Source organism: Rana temporaria, chromosome 8 (assembly GCF_905171775.1).
Source record: "Rana temporaria chromosome 8, aRanTem1.1, whole genome shotgun sequence".
Taxonomy (NCBI): Eukaryota; Metazoa; Chordata; class Amphibia; order Anura; family Ranidae; genus Rana; species Rana temporaria.
The window spans coordinates 127,820,038-127,842,106 of NC_053496.1; the positions used below are offsets into that span (position 1 = coordinate 127,820,038).

At 43.7% G+C, this 22,069-nt stretch overlaps 1 protein-coding gene across 1 annotated transcript in view; it reads left to right on the top strand.

Annotated features, from left to right (window-relative positions):
- The window catches only part of LOC120909064 (collectin-46-like), a 37,826-nt gene extending 24,510 nt beyond the window's left edge, over nt 1-13,316 (top strand). The window contains exons 8-11 of the mRNA XM_040320690.1: nt 1,598-1,759; nt 1,850-2,002; nt 8,684-8,764; nt 11,912-13,316. Coding sequence (XP_040176624.1) covers nt 1,598-1,759; nt 1,850-2,002; nt 8,684-8,764; nt 11,912-12,291 — 776 coding nt within the window. The 3' untranslated portion in view covers nt 12,292-13,316. The remainder of the gene's footprint in view (nt 1-1,597; nt 1,760-1,849; nt 2,003-8,683; nt 8,765-11,911) is intronic.
- Nucleotides 13,317-22,069: the final 8,753 nt, after the last annotated feature.

A 22,069-nucleotide genomic window follows, 5' to 3' on the forward strand; every position in this document is an offset into this window, starting at 1 on the left:
GCAATGCGGAAACAGCAGAAGAAATACTGCAAAAAGATTTTCAGGCATCTACTGAAACAATGCCTTTGGAATGCCTATATCCTTTATAAAGCAAACACTGAAATACCTCTTGTTCATTCGGACTTTATCTGGAAGGTGGCTGAGCAGATTTTTGTCAACCACCCGACGCCATCAGTATCTGCTAACAGACCTGGACGACGCGCTGTTGACGTTGTCAACCCAGAACGCCTGACAGGTCATCATTTTATAGACTACGTACCGCAATAAAGTTAGCGCCTACCAGGATGTGCGTCGTTTGCTGTTCCAAGAGAGATGGCAATGGAAAAAAAGTCCGAAAAGAAACACGGTACTATTGTCCTGATTGCAACGTCGGACTTTGTCTAGTTCCATGCTTCAAAATGTTTTAGATTTAGGATGTTTATTGAATTTCTTTGTTTGACAAATGTCATTATTTTTCATTGCATTATTGAATACAATTATATTATTGATTAGATTATAATTCATGAGTTTGTGTTTCAAATTTATCACATCTGGAATGTCTACTAGAGTCTTGTTTGGTCAGGTTTAAGTAAGTAATTACTAAGAATTGCAGGCCTATTATACATATCATCAAATTTCCATGCAAAAAATTGTACCGCTTTTGGTACAAAATTCCAGACAGAATCATACCGCCAGGGAGGTTAAAAGATGGATAACATAAGATACGTAATGACCTATCGAGACAACATATGTATCCAAATCAAAGAAAGTGAACACAAGGTATGTGTGTGAAATTCGAAATATATAACAAACAAAAAACAGACACAAAATTAGAAATATAGTAATACAAACAGTAAAGGTGACATTGTGATATACCCTGAGCATCAGGGGTTAATAGACCCTAACTCATTGGGGGAGAATAATGAGGACCGAAACTTAAAATAATTAAAAGACCTCCAAAGGAATTATGTTATTTGGCTTTTTTGGGAGAAATTTTGATGTTAGTTGTTGAGACATTAGAGCATAGTTGTCTGGAATTGCCGTTAAAAGGGCTCAGGCTACAATGAAATAGAGCATGACACATTTCCTGTTTCTTTGCACAGCCTCAGTTTCTCAGCTCTTCAAAAATGTTATAATGATGGCTGGGAGGTAATAACAGTAACATAAATGTTAATTCCATTTCTAATTACCATGCCATTTTTGTGACTCCCTTTTACATTGTTAGGCTTTTGATGTTGATTTGGTGTGCATGGAAACTGGGTAAATCTCATATGAGGGAAATCCAGGGTAGCAATCTAATGATGTTATGCAGTTTCTTTTTTACAATTTTCAGAATGATATAATTATATCTCTTCAAATCATATTGGAATATTCATAAAGGATACAGTATATAGACTTTTATTCATTGACTTCAATAGACAATACCTGGCAATGATATATTCAATTAAGTTAAGTTATCCTGCTTATACAATCCCAGCAACTGACATCACACTTGTATCATCACACGGTATGGGATGTGTATAAAACAGGCGTTAGTAGTTTCCACTGTGTTTTTTGCAGTGTTTTTTATACTGTGTCATTTACATGATGTTTAAAGTGTTTAAAATATTTTTTTAAGGCGCTCAAGGTCTAAAAGGAGAAAGAGGACAACCTGGTGCCAATGGAGCTTCAGGTACTCCTGGGATTTTGGGTGCCAAAGGTGCTTCAGGTTCTCCAGGATCTCCAGGTATCGCAGGAATAAAGGGAAGTGCTGGTGCCAAAGGAGATAAAGGAGATACAGGTACATGAGAAATATGAACCGTCTAAAGATGATGAATAAGGTCCATTTGTAAATGAGAATTATATCTGAAAATGTAATCTTTTCTTACAGGTACACAAGGAATAAAAGGAGACAGAGGACCAGCAGGTCCAGCAGGAACTGCAGGGTCACCGGGATCAGCTGGATTAAAAGGTGCCACAGGTTCTCCAGGGACTGCAGGAGCTAAAGGGGCTACTGGTGCAAAAGGAGACAAGGGAGATTCAGGTAATGTCTTTTCTCTCTCACAGAGATGGTTGGATATATACAGCATGTGTGTGTGTGTGTGTGTGTATATATATATATATATATATATATATATATATATATATATATATATATATATATATATATATATATATATATAATGTAAGATTGGGGTGATCAGACTCCAGCGGTAGGTGCGTTTTTAGTGAGTATTCCAGTCCAGAACTGAATTTTTTAGGGCCTGGTAGCCCACTTATTTAAAAGCACAAAAAGTTCACAAATACATCAGTAGCCCTCACAGGGGGTTCCACCATTACTGTATCTTGCATACTCAACACTTTAGCCTCCTGGCTTTCATTCTTGCCATCCGGGTGTTTCAGGCCCCTAGCCTAGGCCTTAAGTCTGCTCCTTAGAACAAACAGTGTTTTCTAGAGTTAAGCACACACCCAGCTTACTCCTGATCAGCGTCTTGCTGCTCAATCACCAATGACATCTGCCTCCTGCAGACATGCATAATCTGGCTACGCCCATGCAGCCTCTGACTCCTCTCAGAGGGATGGGAGTCCACGTGACTCCCAGGAACAGACTTCCTGTCTGTTAGGTTGGGCCCTGAGCCATAGTCAGGTCAGAACTAAATAGCCCAACACACAGCTGTGCAATTAGCGTACCTTTCCAAAATCTGGCGTAAACCAACAGTCTTTAAGGTCGCACAGGGTTCCACCACCACTATATATATATATATATATATATATATATATATATATATATATATATATATATACAGGTGGTTCTCAAAAAATTAGCATATTGTGATAAAGTTCATTATTTTCTGTAATGTGATGATAAACATTAGACTTTTATATATTTTAGATTCATTACACACAACTGAAGTAGTTCAAGCCTTTTTATTGTTATACTATTGATGATTTTGGCATAAAGCTCATAAAAACCCAAAATTCCTATCTCAAAAAAATTAGCATATCATGAAAAGGTTCTCTAAACGAGCTCTTAACCTAATCATCTGAATCAACTAATTAACTCTAAACACCTGCAAAAGATTCCTGAGGCTTTTAAAAACTCCCAGCCTGGTTCATTACTCCAAACCGCAATCATGGGTAAGACTGCCGACCTGACTGCTGTCCAGAAGGCCATCATTAACACCCTCAAGCAAGAGGGTAAGACACTGAAAGAAATTTCTGAACAAATAGGCTGTTCCCAGAGTGCTGTATCAAGGCACCTCAGTGGGAAGTCTGTGGGAAGGAAAAAGTGTGGCAGAAAACGCTGCACAACGAGAAGAGGTGACCGGACCCTGAGGAAGATTGTGGAGAAGGACCGATTCCAGACCTTGGGGGACCTGCGGAAGCAGTGGACTGAGTCTGGAGTAGAAACATCCAGAGTCACCATGTACAGACATGTGCAGGAAATGGGCTACAGGTGCCGCATTCCCCAGGTCAAGCCACTTTTGAACCAGAAACAGTGGCAGAAGCGCCTGACCTGGGCTACAGAGAAGCAACACTGGACTGTTGCTCAGTGGTCCACAGTACTTTTTTCGGATGAAAGCAAATTTTGCATGTCATTCGGTAATAAAGGTGCCAGAGTCTGGAGGAAGACTGGGGAGAGGGAAATGCCAAAATGCCTGAAGTCCAGTGTCAAGTACCCACAGTCAGTGATGGTCTGGGGTGCCATGTCAGCTGCTGGTGTTGGTCCACTGTGTTTTATCAAGGGCAGGGTGAATGCAGCTAGCTATCAGGAGATTTTGGAGCACTTCATGCTTCCATCTGCTGAAAAGCTTTATGGAGATGAATATTTCATTTTTCAGCACGACCTGGCACCTGCTCACAGTGCCAAAACCACTGGTAAATGGTTTACTGACCGTGGTATTACTGTGCTCAATTGGCCTGCCAACTCTCCTGACCTGAACCCCATAGAGAATCTGTGGGATATTGGGAAGAGAAAGTTGAGAGACGCAAGACCCAACACTCTGGATGAGCTTAAGGCCGCTACCGAAGCATCCTGGGCCTCCATAACACCTCAGCAGTGCCACAGGCTGATTGCCTCCATGCCACGCCGCATTGAAGCAGTAATTTCTGCAAAAGGATTCCCGACCAAGTATTGAGTGCATAACTGAACATAATTATTTGAAGGTTGACTTTTTTTTATTAAAAACACTTTTCTTTTATTGGTCGGATGAAATATGCTAATTTTTGGAGATAGGAATTTTGGGTTTTCATGAGCTGTATGCCAAAATCATCAATATTAAAACAATAAAAGGCTTGAACTACTTCAGTTGTGTGTAATGAATCTAAAATATATGAAAGTCTAATGTTTATCAGTACATTACAGAAAATAATGAACTTTATCACAATATGCTAATTTTTTGAGAACCACCTGTATATATATATATATAGTTTGCCAGGTTGTCACATGTAACGTGGCCTTGAAAAAGACATCTACTCTTAAAAATTATACTTAAAGAATGCAACACCCCCAAAACACACACACAACTGCTAATACTGGCCTTTTAGAGACATTAATAAAAATTATTCTATTCTTCACAAAATTCATGAAAGTGAATTGCTTAGGGTGGTCATACCTTTCTGGTAACAGTGCACAGATTACACAAATGAAAGTCAAACACCTGAAAGACAGCGGCCCAGATTCAAGAAGCACTTGCGCGGGAACAAGTGTGATTTTCGCCGCGCAAGTACTGATTTGCTCCTATGCAAATTTGCGGCTGATTCTGTAAACCAGTTAAGCCTGAAATGCGGCCATTTTCCCGCGCACGCATCCTAGCTGTTCCTGCGCAATTTTCGCGCAATTTTGCGCGGGGTGTAAGTTGCGCCTTCATGGAATTCCCTCAGCGAATATGCAAATTAGGTACTGCCGATGATTCAGAAACATGCGCGTGTGATGCGCATCTTGCGCTGGAAGCGCGCAAGCTTTTTTCCCTGGGCAAACTTGCTCCTGTTAAAAGCAGGGGCAAGTTAGCAAAAGATGGCCAAATGTCATCTGAAGGAGCGCGTAACTTCAGCAGCACCTAGACAGACGATCTGAACAAGCAGAGCACCCACATTTTCGGGACCTCACATCTGTGCACCAACATGCCAGGGGCAGCTATGGTTCTTGATATTCTATTGACTGAGCCGACTCGTAGGAGGGCACGGGAGAGGATTTACAGAGGGCGCTACAACCTTTTTCAGATGACTGATACTGAGGTGTATCGCATGTTTCGCTTTAGCCCTGAAGTCATCCTTGAGTTGGTAACAATCCTGCAGGATGACATCAGCAGCCCGACCCATCGGGGACAGGCAGTGCAGCCACTGGTGAAGGTAGTGGCAACCCTTCATTTTTTGTCAAGTGGCTCATTTCAGCGCACAGGTGGAATGGTGGCGGGGATGTCCCAATCCAGCATGAGCAGGTGTGTGCACCAAGTGATCCCTGCAATACTCAGACGAATGGGCACACAATTTATCAAACCAACCACGGCTGACGTGCGGCAGAAGGCAATCAGTGATTTTTATTTATTAGCCAGATTTCCACGCACTGTGGGTGCAATAGATTGTACCCATGTGGCACTACGCCCCCCCCCCGGCTCCTCGAGCATATCTACTGCAACAGGAAACATTGGCATTCGATAAATGTGCAGATGATTGTGGATGCACATGGCCTCATATGGCATGTCCGTGCCAAACACCCAGGGTCAAGCCATGACAGTTTTATTTACCGACACAGCCCCATCCCAACTGAGTTTGACAAGAACATGTATGGAGACAGCTGGCTGATTGGTGAGTGACATGGGTGTCAAGTATGACTGCCCCCCCCTCCCATGATGCACAGCAGATATGAAAGAAAAATAATACTTACATCTTCACTTCTACCCACAAATATGTTCACTTGTACCCCCTCCCATGATGCACAGCAGATATGAAAGAAAAATAATACTTACATCTTCACTTCTACCCACAAATATGTTCACTTGTACCCCCTCCCATGATGCACAGCAGATATGAAAGAAAAATAATACTTACATCTTCACTTCTACCCACAAATATGTTCACTTGTACCCCCTCCCATGATGCACAGCAGATATGAAAGAAAAATAACTTACCAGTCCCCAAGTTCCCAACAGTGGAGTCGTACCCTTCAAGTCCCTCCACCTGCTCCTGCACGAACGTTTGTGCAATAAGCTGCTCCTCCTGATTGAGCCGGATCATACATTGCGGACCACCTCCCGTGCCACCGGTATGCTTCCTGATAAGAGCCAGTTTTTCACGGACCCTGCGCCTCATATCATTTAATTTCTTCTGGATGTCATCCCAGGTACGCACTTCATTACCCAGGGCATTGATGTCCAGGGCAATGGCTTCATATATAGCCCTCCTTTGGGCAATGGTGGTGTTTGCCCGCTGGGCACCATATAGGACTTCCTTATGCTGCTGGAGTGCAGCAATCAGGATGTCCATCTCCGCAGCCACATAGTTGGCCTCCCTTTTTTTGGTCCCTTTGGGAGGTGCCATGTCTTGCAAAAGGGCTGAATTTCCTTGCTCAGGGGGGGTAGGAAAAAGCAGGATGAAATTCAGCAAAGAACCTGCGCAAGTCTGCTCCTATTTATTTGCTCAGTGCAAGCAGCTGAGCAGGATTTGCCCTGAAATTATGCTAGCAAACCTCTGCTGAGCCGAAAAATCCTCATTTACATAGGGGCACACCCACTTTGACTTGCACGGCCTTGCGCCCTCAGCTTTGCCTTAAACAGGAGCAAATTAAATGAACAAACGATTCCTGAATCGTGGCAGTTTGGCAAAATTGCTACAGCGCAGAGAAATTCAGCTGAGCGGCTCAGGTGTAAGTAATGGGCAAATCTACCTGAATCTGGGCCAGCATGTGTAATGAGTCAACGTGTCATGGAAAACTTCCAAATGCCCCTTTTGTTCATGCAACTTTGGAAACACTTCTCAGATTTCTTCACTGGATTCCATTGGGATATATACAGTATTTGAGACTGATAAGCACATTAATTAAGTTCTTAAATGTTCCAAAATGTGTCTTTAAAATGTCTCACTGAAATAGATGTTAGTGTCAGCCACAATACAGGGAACAGTTTGTAACACTTTTTACTTTGACAATAATACATTTCTGGTCAGAAGATCATGTTACAATTTAAACTCAGTTTTGCTGGAAAGCTAAGGTAATATTCTAGGACACACGGATAAATATACTTTGAAATAAATTAAAATTTCTTCTCTAAGTATATATTATTATTTTTGGGGTAGGATAAATAAGTTACTATGGTCACTATCTTTGTTATAACTCCATTATTATGTCTATAGCTTGCCTCGGTGGTTGGGTGGGTTGGTGCTGTCCTGCTTGACTCCTCCGCCGAAGGTACAAAGTTTGCCTGATGTAAGGCCCATGGGCTGTTTGGCCCATTAGTGGATTATAAACAAATATGTTTCTCAATATTAGTCTTCTTATAACTGACCACTCTGTCACAGTCCCTAATACAAATTTGTGGATCTCCATGGATTTATGTCATAAATCCTTACTCTTAAGTGCCTTTCACACCGGACGGATCCGTGATGATCCTCCCTGTGAACATCCGCTTGCTCAGCAAGGATTGCTCCTTTGATCTCCACTGAGCCGGCGGATGACAGGGTGGTCCCTGCACACTGTGCAGGGACCACCCCATCAGATAGCTGCTCTTCTCTATGGGAGGATCGGATGAACCCGGACCGTCTGTCCGTGTTTACCCGATCCGCTCTGCAGACGGATGGAAAAATAGGATTTTCCTCCGTCTGAAGAATTGGAGGATTGCGGACACTGATGACCGCTATCTCATAGGGATTAATGTATGTCCCTTTTTCATCCATACACGGATGGATGAAAAAGCGAACATATGGTCCGCATGTCTGAAAGGGGCCTTAAATATGTCTAATCCTAATCCTTAGATGTGGTGACTGCATTCGTTTTCTTTTTTTCATGCTTTTTTTCCATCTGTTTTTACCTGGTGATTTGGCCAGTAACACACTTCCTGTATTAGAGTGTCTTCACCCTATAATGTTTTTTTTTGTTTGTTTGTTTTTTGGCAATCTCAACATCATTACACTGAATATTCTTACAAACATATCAATATTTCAAGATCGTATCATAAATCTGTTTACAAACATAATGTATATCTCCTCTGAGATCTTGTGGCCATTTCCATGATAGCTGTGGGCAGGTGAAGCCCAGTTCATTTGTCTTCCTGTTTTTCCCGAAAGAGGTGCATGCTGGGTAACCAGCATGCACCTCTTGATCTTGCGCATGCACAGTCTAACCGCGCACGTAGTTAGAATTGTTGCCATGACAACGGGCGGCGACGGAGGAACGTCCCACCCCGTTGTATAACGCGATTTTTCGGCAGAGTAAAGCCCACAGACTCCTGGGAAATTATGACACCCATTTCCCAGGAGGCCAGGTGGGTTAGGAAGGGAAGAAGATCCACCGCAGACCAGAAAGTAGGCAGATTAGGAAATCTGCCTAGTAACAGCTATTTACAGGCAAGAACTTTTTTTTTTTTTTTAGACAAAATTTTATTTTTTATTTTACAGGGAACCTGTTAATATGAAGTTTATTTTTAGGGTGGACCTCCGCTTTAATATTGATTGTGTCTGTTTTAGTTTTAATACACTAATAATTATTAAATGGTTAATTAATGATTTTCAGATCCTTCCCTTTCAACTAAAATTACAAATCTGGAAAACAAAGTAGCTGCTCTAGAAAGGAGCATCACCTCTCTCAAGAAAGGTAAGTTAAAGTGGATGAAAACCCGATTCATGAAATTTGAGACAGGCACATATATCTGTAGGGTTTTCTTATCTCTCTTCAAATCACTATGTCCCACAGCTTTCTCCTGCTCTGTTCCTCTGTTATCAGCCTGATAACTTCTAACAAGTTCTCTGTCACATTTGATAAAAACAGCCTGAGTTTTGTGTTGGGGAGGATACTAAAATTAGAATAGCACAGAATATAGAGAAAAGAGTATTGCTGCGCTGTATATGGGGAATGGAGTAAAAGTGTAGAGCAGGGGTGGGCAATTATTTTTTCGATGGGGCCACATGAGAAACTAAAAATATTTTGGAGGGCCGGGCCAAAAGGCTAAACTCAATACTGCATAAAATCAATTGTATTTCTTTATAAAAAGCAGTAAATATCATTGTTGGAAAACTGGTACGAGTACTTGTTATAGACATGGCACAGGAGGGGGACAGAGGCTGGGGACATGGCACAGGAGGGGGACAGAGGCTGGGGACATGACACAGGAGGGGGACAGAGGCTGGGGACATGACACAGGAGGGGGACAGAGGCTGGGGACATGACACAGGAGGGGGACAGAGGCTGGGGACATGGCACAGGAGGGGGACAGAGGCTGGGGACATGACACAGGAGGGGGACAGAGGCTGGGGACATGACACAGGAGGGGGACAGAGGCTGGGGACATGACACAGGAGGGGGACAGAGGCTGGGGACATGACACAGGAGGGGGACAGAGGCTGGGGACATGACACAGGAGGGGGACAGAGGCTGGGGACATGGCACAGGAGGGGGACAGAGGCTGGGGACATGGCACAGGAGGGGGACAGAGGCTGGGGACATGGCACAGGAGGGGGACAGAGGCTGGGGACATGGCACAGGAGGGGGGACAGAGGCTGGGGACATGACACAGGAGGGGGGACAGAGGCTGGGGACATGACACAGGAGGGGGGACAGAGGCTGGGGACATGACACAGGAGGGGGACAGAGGCTGGGGACATGACACAGGAGGGGGACAGAGGCTGGGGACATGACACAGGAGGGGGACAGAGGCTGGGGACATGGCACAGTAGGGGGACAGAGGCTGGGGACATGGCACAGGAGGGGAACAGAGGCTGAGGACATGGCACAGGAGGGGGACAGAGGCTGGGGACATGGCACAGGAGGGGAACAGAGGCTGGGGACATGACACAGGAGAGGGACAGAGGCTGGGGACATGACACAGGAGGGGAACAGAGGCTGGGGACATGACACAGGAGGGGGACAGAGGCTGGGGACATGACACAGGAGGGGGACAGAGGCTGGGGACATGACACAGGAGGGGGACAGAGGCTGGGGACATGACAGAGGAGGGGGACAGAGGCTGGGGACAGGCAGCCACTGTTTAATCAATAACAATTGATTAAACAGTGTCTGCATGTGATGGCACAGTGGCTGCGTGTGATGGCACAGTGGTTGCGTTTGATGGGCACAGTGGCGACAATTGATGGCACAGTGGCTGCGTGTGATGGGCACAGTGGCAACAATTGATGGCACAGTGACTGCATGTGTTGGCACAGTGGCTGCATGTGATGGCACAGTGGCTGCGTTTGATGGGCACAGTGGCTGCGTGTGATTGGCACAGTGGCTGCGTTTGATGGGCAGAGTGGCTGCGTGTTATTGGCACAGTGGCTGCGTGTGATTGGCACAGTGGCTGCGTTTGATGGGCACAGTGGCTGCATGTGATTGGCACAGTGGCTGCGTGTGATTGGCACAGTGGCTGCGTGTGATTGGCACAGTGGCTGCATGTGATTGGCACAGTGGCTGTGTTTTGAAAAGGTGGTAACAATTGATTGCACAGTGGCTGCGTGTGATTGGCACAGTGGCTGCGTGTGATTGGCACAGTGGCGACAATTTATGGTGGCACAGTGGCTGCGTGTGTTGGCACAAGTGGCTGCATGTGTTGGCACAAGTGGCTGCATGTGTTGGCACAAGTGGCTGCATGTGTTGGCACAAGTGGCTGCGTGTGATGGGCACAGTGACCCCTCCCGGCCCTGCCTACTGTTATCACCGCGGCGGGGAACATTACAGACAGCGTTCGTTTGAACAGCTGTTTTCCCCGCTGCGCATAGACACTCCCCCTTGGACGGATCTGTCCAATCGCGAGCAAGGGGGAGTGTCTATGTGACTCCTCCTTGCTCGCGATTGGACAGATCCGTCCAAGGGGGTGTGTCTATGCCATAGACACTCCCCCTTGGACGGATCTGTCCAATCGCGAGCAAGGGGGAGTGTCTATGTGACTCCCCCTTGCTCGCGATTGGACAGATCCGTCCAAGGGGGAGTGTCTATGCGCGGCGGGGAAAACAGCTGTTCAAACGAACGCTGTCTAATGTTCCCCGCCGCAGTGATTAACGTGGCGGCGGCGGCGATTTCGGCGGCGGGGGTGGGCCGGATTAAAAGGTCCGCCGGGCCGTATACGGCCCGCGGGCCGTAGTTTGCCCAGGTCTGGTGTAGAGGAAGTGTAGCAAATATTTATATGTGAAAAGATACAGTCTGTCTACTGATCATAATAACAATCCAATGAAAAAACATAAAACATCAAAATAAACGTGTTACAGTGCAGCTATAACTAGCTGACAAGGGTGTATTGATTCAAAATACCAGTGCTGGTAGGTATATCAGGGGATATTGAGGATGCTAAGGCGGCATGATTTGGACAGGGATTGGATGTGGGACTGAAAGGACAGTTCAGAGTCTAAGGTTACCCCTAGCATCCTGGCATGTGGGGACTGACTGATAGATGTGCCATTGATCTTGATAGAGAAGTCAGGGGAAGGGACATGTGGGGGAGGAAATATTAAGAGCTTAGTTTTAGATAGATTCAGTTTGAGGAAGTGGTTTACCCTCACTTCCTGTCCAGGTGACAATATGTCACCGCAGGGGAAGTGAAAAAAAATTTGCAATAGAAATAAAAAATCTGAAAAGGGTTGAAACTTTCCCCCACTCTGCTTAACAAAATCATTTTTTATTTTTTAATAATGCTGAAATATGCTGATTAGATACAAACCTGCACTAGATATGCATAGCCTGTGTATGCTCTAGTTTATGTATTTGAACTCATTATTATTAAATATCTTCATAAAATCCTATCTTCTTCAACAGCATTCAATTTTCAAAGTGGAGCAGTGATATCGGGAAACAAAATGTATATCGCTAATGGAAAAGATGGCAATTATGACACTGCCCAAGCCTCTTGCCAAGGGGCACAGGGCACGTTGCCAACTCCACTGAATAGTGCTGAAACTGCAGCCATTCTTCAGGTTGTTAAAGCAAGGAACCGAAGATTTTTCCTTGGAATCAATGACAAAAAACAAGAAGGTGCTTTTGTATACCTCAATGGCAATCCAATTTCCTACAAGAATTGGCACACAAAGGAACCAAATGGAGGAAAAATTGAAAATTGTGGAGAAATAACTGAACAAGGAACATGGATTGATAGGAGCTGTGACTATAAAAATAGTATAGTTTGTGAATTTTCATAATATTATTTGAAACTTAATAACTGAATTATCCCAGTGAAAGATGGCTTTAAATGCATATAATTTGTTTGTGCAATGCATTCACATAAGATGGCATTTGAGAGCAACGCAGTCCTAAAAATGACGGTGAAGGGGCTGGGTAACAGCATATACACTACTTTTGCAATTGGCATGGTTGTCCAATTTCATGAAGGAGGGGCACATAAAGAGGGAAGATGATTGATTACAGCAACCTGTAGGCAACTTGCAGTGACATGATGGAGCTCAAAACATGCTGTTAGTTTTGCTGTTTGCAAAACATCTGGTGAAAAAATCAAGCACATTCTCTTTTTTTGTGTAAATTTAAACTTCTTGAAAAATATTTAAAAAAAAGAAAAGTGTGATAAATTCTCAGTAAAAAAACATAATTTTATCCAAATGCAAAATCATTTGTTTAAATATGCACTGAGTAAAATCTAAATATGCCATAGCTTTGCTCTTACTAGCCCAGGGCTATAATGCCTGTGGCATGATCACAACACGTTAACTGGAAATCTCTTGCTTGTCTTTTTTTTTTATACGAAGGCTGTTCATGACACATTGCTCCAAACAAGCACAGCTTTACTGTTATACTCAATTTGTTTACCATTGCAACATATGTGACAGGAGGATGATGTGTCACCATCTAAAGATGCAGATGGCTTGTTTCAGCAGCAAAAGGGTCAGATGTAAGACTTTTTGGAGACAGGTAGGTGTTACCCAGGCAGGAGAATTAGTCTAGCTAGTCAGTGCCCTCTGCCTAGGAGACAGGTTGACACAGGAGAAGCATGTATGGGCACAAGAAGTGTATGCCCAGGCCTGTCTGGCCTTACAAACAAGTAATCTGACCAGGCCGACACCAAAGGAATAAGTTCAGTATGTGCAAAAAACAGGCTGAGGATCTAAGCAGATCAAATAGCCAGGAGGGTGAATACTGAGGCCTCGTACACACGACCGGTTTCCTCGGCAGAATCCATTAAGAAACTTGGTGGGAGAGCTTTTTTGCAGAGGAAACCGGTCGTGTGTACGTTTTTCAATCGAGGAAACTGTCGAGGAACTTGACGAGCAAAAAAGAGAGCAAGTTCTCTTTTTCCTCGACGGAAGTCTGAATTTGCTCATCGTGTTCCTCGTCGGGCTGGTTTTCGACAAGAAACTCGAGCGTGTGTATGCTAAGAAACCCGTGCTTGCTCAGAATAAAGTATGAGACGGGAGTAAAAGTAGCATTTGTAATGTAGATTTTCACACTGTAACAGACTGAAAAGTGCAAATCGTCTCTTAACAAACTTTTACTTAACACGCAAACACATGAGATTAGCAAAACCAGCCCCCAAGAGTTGTGCCAGTGGAATCGAACTTCCCCTGCCGTTGTATGTGTTGTATGTCACCGCGCTTGAGAACGAGGAGATTTTGTCTTGACCGTGTGTACGCAAAGCAAGCTTGTCGAGTTCCTCGACAAGCCTAATAAGGAACTCGACGAGGAAAATGATGTGATGCTGAGACCCCCTACTGTAAATATATTCCTGTTGATAAATAAAAGGAGGGGGGAGGAACCCTAAAACATACTTTTCTGATGGTAGTAAATCCTGGAAAGCTCACCATTTGGAGTCAAATCTCACATAAAGCATTAAGAGTTGTAGACGCACCATAGAAGTGACCATCCAGGCTCAGTACAGAATGAGAAAAACATGAGAACTAAGTACTGTGAACTTAGTGCCTACAAATTAAACAGCCTCCTCCCAAAGTCCTTTCACATGAGTAACTAACTGTCTTTTCTTGCGTTTTTAGGATTCTAAAGCATTTCTTGTGTATTGTATCAAGTTATTTATCTATGATCACCAGGTGAAACCCCAATCCACTTTCAAATACCCTTTCCCCACTTGCTGACTATGTGAAGGATGTCAGACAGATCAGGAAGTTTGGGAAACTCCATTACTTGCAACATAAAGAATAAAACAATGCTGGCTGTACCATGTGATGGAGATGTGTCATTACTTATCAATGTGATAAATGTCAGACAAAACAGGAAGTCAGGAGACATGTCTTTAGTGGGGACACAGGCAGCATTTAATAGCCAAGGGAGGGTATAACCCATTTGCACACTAAAAAAAAAGTTTGGGCTGCAGGCATGCTTTAGGTTAAAAGATTTATTTTCTGACAAGTGGCTCTTCTGGTCTTATTTACTTCAGGGCCTGTTTAAACCAAAACAGGTTTGCTAAGCTTCTTTAAAATGACCATTTACTGTTTTTCTTCCGATGCTTGGTTTTAACTGTTATGGCTGTGCAGTCATCATAATTACCCATAGCTGGATTTCCAGCAATTTATAAGATTATCAGTATAACTGAAATAAGATGACATCCCATTAGTTACAATAGACTCAATAAGAATATTCATTATTGCTATGTCAAATGTGGGAGATGCATAAGGAAGTGCTATGTCACAGGTCTCTCCAACTGTAAGAGATTGTGCTTTGCTTACTGTAGGTTTGAACACAGTATAAATAAGTATGAAAGGGTTTTTCCAGGAAATGGGGAAGAAATGGGAAGTCATCTGCACCAATCAGAGGTGTTGACAGGAGACCTGATCACACACCTACATTGGCACATCTATTTGTTACCTGTATTTCTGAACATGCTACATATTAAGAATTAGCAAGTAATAATTGAATGTGATATACTGTTAATTTACTATATTTTTTTTCAATATTTTCATTGGTTTCATGAGAAAAGAGTAATGCCTCGTACACACAATGAGGCCTCGTACACACGACCAAGTTTCTCTGCAAAAACCAGCAAGAACCTTGCTAGGATATTTTTTTTTGCCGAAGAAACCGGTCGTGTGTACATTTTCGTCGAGGAAACTGTCTAGAACCTCGACGAGCCAAAAAGAGAGAAAGTTCTCTATTTCCTCGACAGGAGTCCAAATTGGCTCGTCGAGTTCCTCGACGGGCTGGTTTACTACGAGAAACTCGAGCGTCTGTATGCTAAGAAACCCGCGCTTGCTCAGATTAAAGTATGAGACGGGAGTAAAAGTAGCATTTGTAAAGGAGATAACACATTTTTAAAGCTGTAACAGACTGAAAAGTGCAAATCATCTCTTACCAAACTTTTATTTAACACGCAAACACATGAAATTAGCAAAAGCAGCCCCAAGAGTTTAGCCAGTGGAATCGAACTTCCCCTGCCGTTGTATGTGTTGTATGTCACTGTGTTTGAGAACGAGGAGATTTTGGCTTGACAGTGTGTACGCAAAGCAAGCTTGTCGAGTTCCTCGACAAGCCTAACAAGGAACTCGACGAGGAAAACGATGTGTTTCGCCCGTAGAGTTTATCGGTCGTGTGTACGAGGCCTCAGTTTTCCCGACAAGAAAAATGTGATGTGAGCTTTTTGTTAGGAATTTCGACCGTGTGTATGCTCCATCACATTTTTTCTGTGAGAATTCCTGCCAAGAAAAAATTGAGAGCAGGATCTCAATTTTCGTGACAGGAAAAATTCCTATCGGAAACGCGGTCGTCTGTATGCAATTATGATGCGAAAAAAACACGCATGCTCAGAATCAAGCAGAAGAGCCGAACTGCCTATTGAACTTCATTGATCTCGGCTCGTCGTACGTGCTGTATGTCACCATGTTCTTGAGGTTCGGAATTTCAGCCAAGATTTCTGTGACCGTGTGTATGCAAGAAAAATTTCAACCATTTTCCTGCTGAAAAAAAACCCACGGTTTTCATGTCGGAAAAACTGATCATGTGAAAAGGGCATTAGAGTGAGTGAGTACATCCAAATCCTGAAACCACTGGGCCTTTCCTATCCTATCATATGTATGAGTCTTTGCAGATTGGACACATTTTTATACACATATTCATGAAAATACTGACATTTTCAAATTGCTAATTCACCTGATTTAGGAATCAGTCTGCTCACCATGTAAATATTTGTAGATAATTGTAGATAAAATGTAAATTTTGTGCCTGAAAATTGTTGTATTTGTAATTGCTGAATAAAATGTTTTCAGCAAATTTGCAGACTTATTTATTTGCTATAAAAAATGGCAGCATGACAAAATGAAAGCAATCCACCAGGATAAAGTTGCTCAGTTCAAGCAGCTATGGCACTCTTTGGCTATGGCACCCTTTGGCTATGGCACCCTATGACTCCTTATTGTTACCTTGGTTAACCCTTCACTTAGCTTGCGCTACTGTGCGCTACTGTGCTACTGTGTGCTTTGGGAGCTACATTGCTTCTCAGGGACCCTTCTCCTTTTCTGCTTCCCTCCCCTTTTCCTTTCCTTTTATTCCTTCCTTCCTCTTCCTTTTTTTATTTCTGGTTTACTCTTCAGTTTTTCTTGTTCAAACATTTTATTGAAGAATAGAGTGGTTATACATAGAACATTGAGGAAAATTCCCATCTGCAGGGAAAATAAGACAGGATATATTGTATTACAATGTGGTGACAGGGACGCAGCCCTTAATAGGTTAAGGTTTGCAAGAGATTATATGCGAAAGAATCATGCAACATCTCAATTCTTACATATGTAGAAGGTTATAAGTAGCAGTAGCATAGTCTCAGAAAAGTATGGAGGCAGGTATGCTGTGTAACCTCTTACAAATTTCAGCTCAAGGGAACAAACCTAGTGTGGAACAGAAAAGAGGATGCTAGGGTCTCCGTCGAATAAAACTGGAGAATCACTTCAAGATTGGACTATGAGTCTCATAAATTGTCACAGATGTCCTGTCCAATATAATTATACTAGTAACCTAATAGTAGAGAAGTAGGTCACTAGCAATTGAAAGCTAGTGGGAATTGGGGAGTTGTAAATGAGCGAGAGGCAGGCAACAGAGGATAGGAGGAGAGAAAGGGAGGAATTAGTAAGGCAAGGCCAGTCCCGAGGGGAGGAGAGGGGGTTGGCAATGTGAAGTACCCTAGCAGAAGTTAGTAGTGTACTATCAAAATCGACAGGGAGGTAATGGTTCACCCAAGGTTTTCATAAGTTTTCATATTTCTTTACCTTATCAAGCAGAATTCCTTCGACCTTGGCATGGATCATGGCTCTGGCGATTCTGTTTTTAGTTTCCGCAATGCTAAGGTGTGTGGACTTCCATGCTTTGGCTATAGTTTGTTTTGCTGCAGTGGTAACCTCTAAAGGCACGTACACACGATAGGTTAAACCTATGAAAACGGTCTGATGGACCGTTTTCATTAGTCCGAACCGATCATATGTAGGTCCCATAGGTTATTTAACCTTAGGTTAAAAAAATGAGTACTTGCTTTAAAATCTAACCTAAGGATTGGTAACCGATAGGTCAAAACCGATCATTAGTATGCAAAAGCATCGGTTAAAAACCTGCGCATGCTCAGAATCAAGTCGACGAATGCTTGGAAGCATTGAACTACGTTTTTTTTAAGGATGTCGTTGTGTTTTACGTCACCGCGTTCTGACACGATCGGTTTGCTAAACTGATGGTGTGTACGCACGACGGAGCATCAGTCAGCTTCATCGGTTAGCCTAGGACAACTGTCCTTCAGACCGTTTTCATCAGATGGACTGATCGTGTGTACGAGGCTTTAGAGTAGTTTGAATTGCGGTCTAGTCACTGCCAGTGGCTTTTGATTGAATATAGCCGTTGCTGGATCAGGGTTGAGAGTGCAGCTAAACAAGGTTGATATAATGTGGAAGTTCTCTGTGAAAAACAACTGGGCTGTTGGGCAGCTCCACCATATATGTAGATGTGTGCCACTGTCTGAGCAGCCTCGAAGGCAGGTGGGAGAGTAATATGGGAGGAATATGGCAATCTTGGCAGGGACTAGATACCATCCCATTACAAATTTTTAATTAGTTTCTAGGGCTACTATATTCTGTGAGGCTGACTTGGTGGCTGACCAAATCTCAGACCAGTCCTCAGGGTCTAGCTGGAGACCTAAGTCTCTCTCCCACTTAACTACATAATGGAGTGATGAATGAGGTGGGGGATCTAGCAATTGGGCAATGTGGGCATAGAAAGCAGAGATCAGACCACGAGCGTCTGATTTACAGGTGCGTTCGAAATTGGTCATATCTGGTAGAGATGAGTCTGTGCGCGGACCAAATGTGAATAAGTGTTTGATTTGGAGGTAGCGAAAAAAGTTCAGAGCTTGGGATACCATGTGTTTCTCAGTGAGTGGGGAAGGGTTTAAATGTATCAGGAGTCGTGAATTTATACGCGCGGATAAGGTTGGTTGAAGACCAGTTATGAAACAATGAGGGGGAAGACCACGCTGGATAAAAGGCTGGGTTCCAAAGATAGGATAGGAGTGGGTTATGAGGAGACCAAAAAACAAATTTTGTTTTAAGTCTGTTGCATAAGGACAAATAGTGACGAGTGACAGGATTCCGTAATGACTTGCGGTTGGTTGGGTGGAGCCACAGCAAATTAACCACTGAGAGGGGATCACAATCCCCAAATTTGCTTGTTTAATAGCATGCAAAATTTTATAATTTATTTAGCTTCCTGAAGGTCATTTACTTGACTGAACAAGTGATTTTAAGAGGTTTTCCCGGAATTAATGATGCAATCGCTGTACTAAGTCCAGCGCAAACAGTCTCTATCCTGAAGAGGATATGAATAGATTAGAAAACACTGCAAATTTTAAGTGAAAATTATTTAGCTAAAAAAGAAAAAAAAATGGCATCCAATGTGCAGAAAGGGTTCAGTGGTATGGACAATAGAAAGAGCTTCCAAACTGTGCTTTTTAAATTACACAAGTTTGGAAAGTCTGTGTATTGCCCTTTGATCCATACCACTCAACCCCTGGTATATATGACATGCTTATAAAAGGAGTTGTTAAGTCAGATTTTTTTTTATTTTAATGTATTTTACGCATTAGGATAAAAAAACTTTTGTGTGCAGCAGTGCCCCCCCCCCCAATACTTACCTGATATCTCTCTCTGTCCAATGATGTCCACGAGTGCCTCAGTCGTCCGAGATTCTCCCTCCTGATTGGCTGAGACACAGCAGCGGCACCATTATCAATCAAAGTCAGTTAGCCAATCAGGAGAGATGGGGGGGGCTGGGTTGGGCTCCGTGTCTGAACGGACACAGGGAGCTGTGACTGGGCTTGGGTGACCCCGTAGCAAGCTTCTTGCTGTGGGGGCACTCAACAGGAGGGAGGGGCCAGGAGCACCAAAGAGGGACCCGAGAAGAGGAGGATCCGGGCTGCTCTGTTCAAAACCACTGCAACAGAGCAGGTAATAACAAGTTTGTTATTTTATAGGAAAAATAAACAAGACTATACAATCACTTTAAGAAAGGTAGTAATACCTGGCTTCGGGACGAGTCCATAAGCATGTCCAAGTACTCCAGCCTACTCTAAAGGCTGTAAGGAGGATATTTCCAGATTGAGGACCTAGTCTAGGTACTCTGAATATTCCACTGTACTGTGCACATAGTGGCCCAAGCGTACAGCGAACCGATCTATGATTAACAGATTGTCCAGATAGGCTGTTACTGCTATGCTTTGTGCCCTTAGCCTTGCCAGGGCCAGCCAGAATTTTTGTGAACACTCGAGGTGCTGTAGCCAGCCCAAAAGGAAGGACCACAAACTGAAGTTGTACTGAACCATCGCAAACCTTAGAAACCTCTGGTGAGCGGAAAATATTGGCACATACAGATATGCATCTCTGATGTCTATTGATGCCAAGATTCTCCTCCCTACAGGGTGGAGACAACTGAACGGACAAACTCCATGTGAAATGAGCGAATGTTCAGAAACTGATTCAGGCCTTTCAAATCCAGAATAGATCTGACATCCCCTTTTTGTTTTGGAATCTTGCCTCTGGTAATTTTTTGGATGTATTTATCCAGATCATCCCCAAACAGACGTCCTCCCCCAAAGGGGAACACTGCCAAGTATTTCTTGCAAGAACCTTGGCCCTCCAATGTTTTAACCAAAGGGCCCTGCGCATGTGTACCTGCAGGGGATATAAGCGGGATGCTTGTTGAACAGTGTCCATAATCGCATCAACCGCAAGACACAAGGCCTAAGAAGGTCTTCATGAACCTCAATCTCCTCTGTAGGGAGGAGGTTAATTATCTGCTTCATTCGTTCCTTGAGGAACTGACATACACCAACGGCTGCCACTGCAGGTTGTACTACAGCCATAGCCATGGAAGAGGTTTTTTTTTAATAGGGTTTTTTATCAGTTGGATCCTTAAAGCCCTGAGCATGGTCTATGGGACAGGTCAGGCTTTTGTTTACACAAGAAATAGCTGCATCTATAGCAGGTACCCCCCAATTCTTAGTGAAACCTTCCTCCATAGGCTAAAGGAGGGAGAACTGCTTAGAAGGAGAAACAGTTTATCTGGGTGAGCCCAGCCATCATACATCAGTTTATCCAGCAAGGGATGAACTGGAAAAGGAGCATGCAGCCTGCGGGGACTTCCGAGATCCCAAATAGGAAACAGAGGACATAGAAGCTTCCACAGGAGGCAATCTGTAAGTGGCATAATACTGCACCTGCGTCTTTAGCGACTGAGAGGTAGCAGGAATCCTCTCATCTTCTGAGTCCTCAGACTGCACATGATCCTCATCTCCAGAGAGGGATTTTTCACCCTCAGAAGGCTCTTCTGGTGAGAGAGCCAGAGCAGATGAAGGGGATCTACCCTGTATTCTGCTATCATTTAAGGAAGTTGCGATAATAGTAGCAATCCTTTCTTTTGGCCAGCCAAAGCAATTTTATTTAAAAAAACGTCCTCGGTGACCTATACAGGAGCTGCCATAGGAAAAGCTGCAAAAACCAGACAGGGGCTCGCCCTGTGAGGCTGCTATCAGGCTGACAGAGGAGGAAGGTAAACTACAGGAAAGCTCAGAATCCTTAGCCATAAGCGGGGATCTTCTGATGCCTCTTACCAGCCCTTGCCCCCGTTCTCGGGGACATAGTCCTTACTGTAAAAAAAGGTAATATCCACAAATATAAATGCAATCACTGTTGTGTTATAGTCTTACAATACACATATATTAGCTTACTTGCACAACCTGATGCCGAGTAGGAGTCTTTGGTTTGCCTGGTTCAATCCACAGGGATGCTTACAGCCCACAGCTCTGTGTCCATGCTGCTTACAGAAGGCTCTGGCGTGCTGGGCTTTTGAACCAGCCTCTTGGCGCCTGCACACAGGTGTCCTGCATTACGCACGGGAACTAGCAACCACTTTGGGCCCTTCCCCATCCATGTCTCCATACTGACAAAACAATTTGTTTCTGGCACGAAAACTATCATTTCAAAATGATCGTTTCTGGCGCGCGAACGTTCGCATGTGCGCGTGCTATCATTTGGGAGGGGTTATATAGGGAAGGAACTCAATTAAAATTGGGTTAACCAGTGTCCAATCACCTGTGGTGACTATATAACCAATTAAGTAATAGTGAAAAATAGTGAACAACGGTCTGGTACCAAAAGGCCTATGAGTTTCAAATAATAAACATTGTAGAAACCATCTGGCCCTGGTGTTGTTGACATTTTTTTAACAGTTTAACAACTGTGGCAGTGGGACCCTGTGCTACCTTAAAGATTTCTGGTTTATGCCAGATTTTGGAGAGGAAGGCACGCTGATTGCAAAGCTGTGTGTTGGGCTATTTAGTTGTGACCTGACTATGGCTCAGGGCTCCACTCAACAGACAGGAAGTCTGTGCATGGGAGTCAAGTGGACTCCCATTCCCTGAGAGGAGTCAGAGGCTGCATGGGTGCAGCCAGAGCATAAATGTCTGCCGGAGGCAGATGTCTTTGGTTATAGAGC